This window comes from Alligator sinensis, unplaced genomic scaffold, assembly GCF_000455745.1.
Source record: "Alligator sinensis unplaced genomic scaffold, ASM45574v1 scaffold293_1, whole genome shotgun sequence".
NCBI classification, from domain to species: domain Eukaryota; kingdom Metazoa; phylum Chordata; order Crocodylia; family Alligatoridae; genus Alligator; species Alligator sinensis.
Genome location: NW_005842158.1, coordinates 1,859,468 through 1,869,963, shown reverse-complemented (window position 1 = coordinate 1,869,963; position 10,496 = coordinate 1,859,468). Strand labels below are relative to the sequence as shown.

Here is a 10,496-nt window from a genome sequence, read left to right as displayed (position 1 = left end):
CAAGCCCTTTGTGAGATGCATATTTTGGATCTTGGACTTTTATGAATAAATCCAGACCTTCAGCTTCAGAATCTGAGCCATAGTCTGAGTCGGTAGGGAATTTACTGGTACATTTACACTGGTGGTAAGTACATCTACAGAGCAGTGGGAAAGACCACAAGGAAACAGTCTACCCGCTCTTTAAATTAGGATTGGACGCCTTCCTAGAAAAAAAAAATGCTTTCTTCAAATACATGTTATAGGGCTCAAAGCAGGAGTAACCAGGTGAAATGTTGCCTATGCAGATAGACTTAAGTCATCTAGGAGTTACTTTGGACCTTAACAATCTATCAATAGCCCTCCATGGCATGAGCGAAGGAAATGGAAAAATGAGGGTTTATTTATGGTCTTGTCATCAACCTTATGCTTTCTGTGTATGGGTTGAACTGACTCTAGGGTTTGATGTCTTCTTTTCCAACTTACCCACCTTTTCACAAGCTTTTTGTTTTCGTTTTTGTTTTTGTTTCTGTTTTCTCACCCAAATTCCCCATACTTAAGGAGCTATTTTTTTAAGAGAGCTTGGGGCCATGTGTAGACAAAATGAGGGGCGTGTATGCACAACACTTTAAAGTGGACTAAATGCTTTTGCACCACTTTAATGGTGTTGGTGTTTGCATGCCTTGGTGGCGTATTGCACATTAATTCCAGCTGCTGTAGGAAATTTGGCTTCCTAATACATCTTAAATGACTTGGGTGCATTTTGCACCTTAAATGACTCCTTTGAGGAGTTTTAGTTTGCTGCCCTACAGCCACAGAATGAAGCACCAAGCTCCATCCAGCGCTGTGGCTCTGCAGGAAGCCTTGCACGCAGCCTGGCAGCAGCCCAGGAAGGCAGGCTCTGATCAAGAAAAGCGGTGAGCCTGATCTTTACTCCCCACCCCCCTCCCCCTGGAGCCTGCCTGCCTGAGCTGTGCAGGGGCCCGGTGCTTCCCTCTGCGGCTGCGGTGCCTCTTGGGACTGCCCAAGCCGGGTGTCTATGGGCAGGTGGCGCTGGGGGGTGGGGCACTGCTGCCACAGAGTGAAGCACCAGCCCCTCTCCCCCCTGCAGCCTGGGGACCACTCCACCTGCCGGCAGCTCACCTTTCCCTCCCTGCCAGAGAGGCAAGTAAGCTGGGGGGGCGGTGTTCATGACACGGGGGTTTCATCAGCCCTAAATTGAAACAGTGTTTTTTTAAAACCCACTGCTTCAATTTAGGATCCCCATTTCATCTACACATGCCCAGTCTCTCAGGGCCTTGTTACACATTAACTTTAGGCAGCTTCTGGAGTGTGTACCTCCTGGATTATCCATACAGAAATACCTAAAACTAGTTTTAAACATACTTTGGATGGCTTAAAATAACACCACTCCAGGGCAGGTTTCTTTCTGATCCATGTTACCCAGTTCATGTTTCATTAATGTGTGGCCACTCCCCACAGATTAGCCACCCAAGTTGCCAGCCTCCAGCATCCCAGGATGCCGTGTCCCCTCTCCCACCCTCCTGTTCTGTTTGGATGAATATTCCACCCCTCGAGCTCTACTGCCCAGGGGTGGTTCTGGCACCAAGCCACTGATCCCTTCCGCCCCCAGAGGTGCAACTTTCCCACCTCCTGGGGAGCAGCCCTGTGAAAACAGCCTGAAGAGCACATGCCATCTAGCCAGGTCACAGGGTACGGACAGGTCCAGGAGTGGGATATGGGGTGGGTGGAGGGGAACAAAGTAGGGGACTGCATTGGGTCCCCATGAGCTGAGGCTTCCTTTCTGGGGCAGGGGCGCTACCTCCTCATAAGTTGCCTTCCCTCACTGTTCCCATTTCCTGGCCACCCCAAGAAGCTTGACCAGCAGACCCCACACCCCAATAATAAATACTAAATCCCAATTTATTAAAAGATGAGACCTTCTTTAATTTACTTCCTCTTTATTTCTTCTTAAATTCTTTCTTTTTTGCTTCCTTTTTTCCCCTTCAGTGGCTGACCTTCATTTCACCATCCTCCCTCCACCCCCATTTCCTTTTCGCCTCTCATTTCATTATCCAGCCCCAGCCCATTACATCTTTACCTCCCAGCGTCCTGTTCCCATCACCCAACCCGTCTGTCACACATGCCTGCCTAGAGCTAGAACAGGAGTCTTTCCTAGCTCACCATCTTCTGGCAACTCACAGCTGTAGCTCTTAGTCAGACCCCTGCTCACCAGTCCTCTAGTTCAGTGGTTTTCAACCTTTTTCATACCAGGACTCATTTGTGAACATTGATGGCCAGTCCCGACCCAGTGCCCCTTAATCCTGATCCACTGCCCCCTACCCCCAGGCCCCAGACCCCAGTGGTGATGCATAGGGCATGCATGGGGGTGCATGTGCATCACCCGGGGAACCTCCCCGGAGATCTGCAGGATCACCTGTGGGGGGTGGGGGGGAAGGGTCCCCTGACTAAGGCAGCACCAGTAGTGTATGCCAGACCCCCAGTGTGTGGGGCAGGGGGAGGGTGTGTGGGGGGCATGGAGGGTCCCAAGCAGCCCCTTGAACTCTGCCAGCCTGCAAGGGAAAAGCCAGAGTTTCCCATATTTTTCTCCTTGAAAGGAGAATCCATTTTTAAAGTTTTAAAGTTTGTTGGTGACCCTTTCATATATGCTTGCATCTCACTTTTGGGTCACGCCCCACAGGTTGAGAAACACTGCTCTAGTGGCATGTCACAGCTGTGCAGCTGGGGGACATTCAAAAAATGTTTTTAGCCTTAAGGTGTGACTACTCCAAACCCAAGCGAGCACCACCACTGATCAGTATTTGACCAGCTCCAAGTGCAATGTGTAACCAGGCTCTTGCTTTTAAAATTGGTGGCCTAGCTTGGTCAGTGAGTCCCTTTGGCTTGGAGATGATGCTCTCAGGGGGTCACTGCTACAGTGTGGTAGCAATACGTTCTGTCTATGATACCCCTGACAGCACCCCAAACCCAGAATAACACCAGTCTGCTTGGACAAACATTGGTCTCTCATATGCCTGACAGTGGCTGCTAGGGATGACTCTAGCACCTTTTCCTTGATGTTCTTCTGGGTTTAGAGCAGGCTTGGGTAGGTCCAGCCAGATCAGGCTGCGGATGAAATGTAGGCATGAGCTGTTTGTGGTGGGGGGGAGAAGAGGGTTGGAAAGAAAGGTGGTGTTTGCCTCTACCAGAAGTTCTTCATAACGGCATGTGGGTAAGAGAAGTAAACATTTAAAGCTACAACAACTTCCTTTCCCAAGTTTGTAATTTATTTTGAACCGACCACAGAGTTTCAACCTCTTTTCTAAGTCCTAGGAACTAATTTTTCAAAGGTCTGTGGTTGACTCATACTCGTCCATGTGAGCTTTCATTTGATATTAGTTGCCTTGCAACTGGGACTATACGATCCTATGCGCAATGTCCCCACTTTTAGAAGTTCTTGGGGGAGGAAGCCCTCATTTCTCAACTTTAGAGTCTTAATTCTTGTTTGGGAAACTTAAGGCAGTTCTGTAGTTTGAGATGATAAAGGCAGTTCTTTACCTAGAAATTCCTTGGTCGGCGAAAACAGGTGGTACAGAATATATGTTTTGGCAGCTATCAATACGGTACATATCATCTATGCCAAGGAAGTGTATATCCTTTTCCTGGACATCACTTCTTCAATGCTGTGTTGAGGAAATGTGTTGGGGAAACGGTGCTCTGTTAATGGACTCAAAGCCATTGTAATTTCACATTTTAAATCTTACTCTCAGAAGGTGCTGCCCTGGGCAGGTCTAGCATTTCTGGGCTTATTTGGGTCAGAAACCCTGGTCACACAAAGCCCTGTAATGTCTCTCAACTATATGGTTGGTCCAATAAAAGCTATCACCAGAAGATATCGCCATATTGCCTGAATGATCACAGTTACAGGAGCCCTCTAATCCTACTTAATGCAATAGGCTATTTATACTCGATCCAGGAAGTGGCATGTAACTTGACCAAGAGAGAAAAAGAAACCACATGTAAACAGTTTGGATGCATCTTAGTCCTATCAGCGTCTCTGTGCAGATGTTGGGTGAAGCTTGCATTTGGTCAGATTATTATTTTACAGTAGGTTTTATCTAAATATGCTTTTGCCCTGAGTAAATAGTATTTAGTCACAGGTCACTGAATAACTTTTTGTCATTACGCCAGAAAGCAGGACAGCTGGCATGACGATAGAGTCCGTCCCCCTTGAGACAATCACAATGAACTGAAAGACAAGCATAATTTAAACAAAAAACTCAGTTTACATAGAGTTGAACCAAGCATTTATTGCACAGGATTGCATTCGTTTTATAAGCAAGGAAAAGGTCACAAAGAAAGTTAACCAGAATCCAGTATGCAGTATGGAAAGTAAAGTGTTTAAGGACTTAGAAAATCTTTGGGAATTCTATTATTGGGAATAGGGAAGCATATGCCCATTAGTAGCTAAAACTTGATTATTATTGCATCTAAATTTACTGCAGCAGTAATTTCAATTGATGGACATTCTTAAGGACCAATATATAAGCGTATTGTCATTATAGTTTTACTCAGAATTCAATATATGCTAAAACATTGGGAATGGAATTTCTTAAATCCTGCATTCTGTTCTTTTCTAAATAAGATGATCACAAGGAAGACCGAGTGATGCAGCAGAATATTATTTTATTTCAGTGGTGCATTTGCAGGTAGCTGGACACTTTTCTTTCACCATATCAGTGCAACCAAACAGATCTTTTAAGGTGCTGCAGTCTGAGCCTGTATCGTGGAACCTGCAAGGGTTGGCTGAAATAAAGCACAGCATAAATAGTGAGACATTAAAAGACATCATAGGGAGAAAATGATTTCCTTTTTAAAATATAGTCTTCAGTTCTTTGTCTTTATAGCCTAAGTAGTCTCAATAGCCTCTGGGCCTTATCCTGCACTCAGTTAAATAGGCTTCATCTGGTTTCAGTGAAAGCAAAATCAGATTTTTTTCTTGTGCTTAGGCCAACACAAATTTAATTCACTGGCATACATTGAATGCCACTTAGAAAAGGAAGAAGATCCACTATGTCATGAAGTGTGTTGAAAAGTCAATATGCCCAAATCAGATCTTATAGATCTTTTCAAACACCACAGTTAAACCCTGGCTGTTCTATAACACTGTATATATGTAAAAAAAATGGTTTATTTTCATTCTGGTTTGAAATTACTGCCTTGAAAACAAACCAGGCGCAGAATAGCACTTTTCAATTGAAGCTCTTGAAATGAAGCTTTATTGAATTAAACTTCAGAAGGGACTTATGAGATAGTAAGTGCTATATTTCCAATTTTATCGACAAGACATCCGAAAACCAGAAGTGGAAATTATTTGCATTTCAAACTATAAGCATACTTTGTCTTGCATCAAACATAGGTCTACAAGGCTTCAGTGCATACTGCAAATTTCTATGGATAGATGCACCTTGACAATTTTATGCACACTTGGCTTTGCAGGTTGTAGGGAGCGGAATAGTAAATTGACTGTTTAAAGTAGTGCATCATTCTCCCCAGTAGAGGGAGCAGATATCATCACATTGATTAGATAATCTTATATGTGAATTCAGCTGTGAAAGAACATCAGTTAAAGTATGTTACTTACTGCAAAGTCCATTTTCACACGCATCCGGACAGTCACCACATTTTGGTCCAGCTTTGTATGGTCTAGCTAAGTTCTCTACAATATTCCCTCTGAAATTGTAAAGACATCCAATGTAGTGTGATCAGAATTACATCCCCTGACCGTTGCAAAGGATCTTAAAATAGTATATTTGGAAGAAGTGCTGACATATGAAGCATGTTCCTAAATGATCATGTGTTTTACCAAGCTGGTATAAAAAGTGTTTTGATTTAAAAGGAAAAGAAATTAGCCATACTTTTTGCGCTTACTTTTAAATAATATTTTAACAACAGCAACAACAAAAACAAATGCTAGCACCTTCCATCGAATAGCTTCCAAATGTTCCTGGGTGGCAATGAAATAAGCCTTTCAATACCCTTCTGCTGTGTGTAATTATTAGAGATGAAACTTGACCTCCTCACTCCCAAAATATTAATTTGCACTCAAAAGCCGGCTAATACTCAGTTATATGTGTGTCCTTTTTTTTTTTTTGCTTTCCATGAATATCTGAGTATTTGTTCTCCCACTCATCTGTCCATTGAACAGTGCACTTAAGAGCCTTGTGAAGTCTCCCCTCTGTACATCATAACATGAAATAAAACACACATTAATAATCCAATTAAATATCAGTGAATGGGAGTATCAGCTTTGCTTCCTTTGCATCTAAAGATGTTCACAAGCTTGATACCTGAAAATTTATGCCCAATATATGTAGTAAATAAGTACTGAATTCTAGGTGAGACTATAGAACAAGCACATGCTTCCCCATTTCCCCATTTTTAATGTGTGGGAACTACAGAAGACTTGGAAAAGATATGCAGAAATATTTCATAATGAAGGAAGTTCATATTGATACGTACGCAGGACAGTAGTGGCAAACGTAGAAGTAATTAAACTGACTGTTAGGACAATAAGCAACGCCGCATCCAATCTGGTAAGAATTATACCAGACTACCTGCAGGCATGAAAATAAATGCAATACATTAGGGTCATGTTTCATTCAGAGATGATTCATGGACTATGCAAACTCTCATACAAAACACATGCCATACTCATGAGTAGGGAATATCCCTTTAGAAACTGCAGTGATTGCTCCAACAGGTGAGTAATATCCAGGAAGTTTTAAATGTATTTTTTAATATAGAAATTAGGTGTCAGGAACAATAAGGAGGATCCAGTGTCATGTCACTAGTCATCTTTAGGAGAACCTAACCATATGATTTTTTTAAATAGGACAATACATATTTCATTTTGCATTAATATTGTTGGGGGGGTTTTTGCTGAATGAAAATTTATTTTCTAAACAGCTCTTCTTAAATTAGTTTCAACACCTGGTAAAATGAATGAAATGACCCTCAATGAATTCAGTGCATTTTTGATCAGCTGGTGATTGGTGCCTAATAGCAATGGTAGATATCTATCTGATGGTTAAATCTTCCAGCTGCCCTTTATTACACTGATGATACTCCATTTATTGCCACAGAGATGCTTTCTGAAATGTGTTTTATTTGAAAAAATGGCAATGCTTTTCTGAGGTTTCGTGGCAGAGTAGCAAAGGTGTCTCACTATAGTTCTAGAGCAGGGGGGTCTAACCTTTTTGAATGTGGGGCCGGATCATGAATTTTTATCAACACGGCTCATTCAGCCTGTCCAATCCAACTGTGGCCTGGGGGTGCAGGGGTCAAGGGGCACCGTCTGACCCCGCCGTGTCCTCCCTGCCACCTGAGCGGCCTTGAGGATGCTCCCACACCTGTGCACCTGGGCTCAGCAGCCAGGGGGACATGCAGGGACCCTACAAGGGAGTGCGGGATGTGCAGGGACACCCCCCCAGGAAGCCTGAGCCCAAGCCTGACTGGCAGGGCTCCCTCCCTCCCCAGGGCTCGTGACTCACCACCCCCAGCAAGATGTCTGAAGGCACAGGGGGATGCGGGGAGGCAGGAGCAGTGCCAGCTTCCTGCCCCGACAGCCACAGCCACAGCAGCAGTGGCAGCAGCATCTCCTGTGGGCCCGGCCACAGTGTCCCTCCAAGCTGGCATCCGTGCCCCCCGTGCCTGCCCACCCACTGCACCACGACCTGCTCCAGCCCACGCAGCTTGCAAGGCCTGGCACAAGGCGGGGCTGGCATGCAAATGAGGAAGGGAGGGGTGGGGCTAGGAAGGGACACCATGAAATGAGGGGGGAGGGGAAGATCCTCATTGCATCGGCAATGTCAAGCTAACACAGTGCTTGTGGGAACCTTGTCCCTTCCCCAGCCCTTCAGCAGCCATTAGGAAGGTGCTGAGGGGCTAGGGGAGGGACAAGGGGTGGGAACAAAAGTAAACAATGTTTACTGTCATTTCCCATTGCAGCACTGCAGGCCTCAGAAAATGGCTTGGGGGGCCGCATGGCAGCCTGCGGGCTGTATGTTGGACAAGCCTGCTCTAGAGGCATGACTTCAAGCCCTGCCCTGGGTTCATGTTGAATGTTGTTCCCAGCTCCAAGAAAACATCTGGTTTTCCAGGCTAGGGAATAAAGGGTGCTTGGCTGTGATGTTGCCTTTTGAGATGGTGCTAGAGCAGAGGTTGTCAACTAGGGGCACTTGGGAAGGCCTCAGGGGGTACACGGCAGCAGTGTGGAGATGCAGGACCACTTCTGGTTTCACCACCAGTGCTTCTGGTTTCACTGCCACCCCTGCCTTTCCTCCCCCACTCATCGATCAGCTGCCAGGGGACCTCTCCCCCCACATGCCAGTGACTGGGGGACTCCCTGCTTCCTAACCAGTCACCAGGGGTACACCAACCAAAACCTGGGCTAGAGAAATGGGTGTGCTTTAACCACCCTTATGCAATAGCATGTTAGCTATAGATTGAACTGGCATTGCTTTTCTCTCTTACAACAATATGTCAGGAGTTAGATATTTGCTGTTATTATCCATACCTGAGTATAGGTATTAAAGCTTTCATTTTCGTCAATTCCTCCAACCCCATACTTGAAATATTTCACACGATCATACCAATGTTGGATCACAGCACTCCATGATACAGGCCTAGATGATTGGGCTATAGTTTCCCCGCAGAGGACACCTGAATGTAGAAGTAAGGCAGTTTCACTGGATGGGACCAAGACAGGCAAAAAATGTGTGGGGTTGACAGAGTGAGTTACAGCCAGAAGTGGGAGTAACCAGCAGGCTTCTCCAATGCCTGCTCACAATGGGGACTTTCTGTGTTTCGCTTCCATAAAACAGTACTTCTGAGAAGGGAAGAATAGATCTAATCCAGTCTCAGTGAAGTCAGTGGAAGACCTCCCATTGATTTTGATAGGCTTGGGACCACAGGTAGTTATTTGCCAGCTCATTAACCAATGTATCTCACTGAAGATACTGGATGAGAAGAACAGATTAAATGTATATGGGTTTCTAGATAAACTGTAAGGCCATTTCTTTGGGAATTAAGAGGAGATTCAATATTATTTTAATAATAGTGGTCACAAAATGAAACTGGTAAGTAGTAAGTTTAAAACTAACATAACGAAGTTCTTTTTCACAAAATGTATAATTAAAGTGTAGAGCTCATTGTCATAAGAGGTGGAAGGTGACAGTTTACCCAGATTGTAAAGTAGATTGGAGAAATACTTGGAGGAAAGGAAAGGGGCATCAGTAACTAATGAAGACCAACACAAAGCTGACCCTCACTTCAATCTCTTTTCCTTTCTCATGCCCTTATGACAAGGTATTTAACAGAATTGGCAGAGCTGTTGGTATCTGACAGAGCCACGGTGCAAGCACTTCTGCTGTGGCTTCAAACTTGTAACCTCTGGACTATCATCTAGGTGCCTTAGTGCCTACACCAATGCAACCCAACCCAACCCAACACAACACAACACAACACAACACAACACACTTCAAGGCCCTGATCAACATTAGGATGCTATCATGGTAGGACATTGCACAGACATGCAATAAGAGCCAGTCCCAGCCCTGATGATCTTAGGGCACTCATAGACATGTCAGGGGTTTAGTCCTCAGGGCTTTATTTTATGCTCTCTAAATTGAAACAGTGGGTTTTGAAATTGAAACCCACCATTTCAGTTTAGGGGCTTCAATCATGTTATGGTATGGGGGCCTGATCCTTTTTTTCCTTTTTTCTGGTAGAGCCTACCTGCAGTCAGGGGGTGAGCTGCTGGCAGGTCAAGCAGCCCCAGATTGGCAGGGGGTCCTCGTCTTTCCCTCCACGGTGGTGGTGCCCCCTGGGCCACTTGAGCAGGCTGCTAGTGAGCCAGGACTGCCCTAGCTTAAAGGCAGCACCCGGCAGATGCAACTCTTCCCAGAGCCCGCCAGAGCTTCCAGCGCCCCATGAACGATCCCTGCCACTTTCCCACTGCCTGGGCCCACCCAGGAACAGGTTGGCTTGTCCCTGGGGCAGCACAGGGGGGGTAGCACAAGGGCAGCTGGGTGTGCTGGCAGGTGGAGAAAGCAGTGGGGACAGTGCACAGGGTGCTGGAAACCTGGGCGAGCTCCGGAAAGCTCGGGCTCAGCAGGCTTACATTACAAAAAAAAGGATTGGGACCCTCGCCACTACTGCCTTCAGAAGTGGCAAGGGGCCTGATCCTTTTTTTCTGCCAAGCTTAAGCTTCCCCAAGCCACCATCTGACTTCTCGCTCTGGCTCCAAAGTGGGGATCAGGAAAAAGAAGCACATCTAGATCCTGAGAGTCTGAGCACCTGAGAGTTGTTGGAGGATCTCACCAGACTCTTTGTTCTGAGTCCAGGGGTTGTTGGAGTTGTTATCATTTATCTTGCGAGTGCAGCACTTCCTGCCTTAGCAGCGTCTGCAGCTGTTCCTACCAGCTGGAGTGAAGGGATCTCTTGACCTGTCTGTATGA

At 45.5% G+C, this 10,496-nt stretch overlaps 1 protein-coding gene across 1 annotated transcript in view; it reads right to left on the bottom strand.

Moving 5' to 3' along the window:
- Window positions 1-4,600: 4,600 nt before the first annotated feature.
- LOC102376795 (serotriflin) overlaps window positions 4,601-10,496 on the bottom strand; it is a 21,879-nt gene continuing 15,983 nt past the window's right edge. Inside the window, exons 5-8 of the mRNA XM_006025678.2 lie at window positions 8,555-8,700; window positions 6,499-6,593; window positions 5,621-5,709; window positions 4,601-4,782 (exon numbers count right to left, since the gene is read on the bottom strand). Of these exons, the coding sequence (XP_006025740.1) occupies window positions 4,658-4,782; window positions 5,621-5,709; window positions 6,499-6,593; window positions 8,555-8,700 (455 nt within the window). The 3' untranslated portion in view covers window positions 4,601-4,657. The remainder of the gene's footprint in view (window positions 4,783-5,620; window positions 5,710-6,498; window positions 6,594-8,554; window positions 8,701-10,496) is intronic.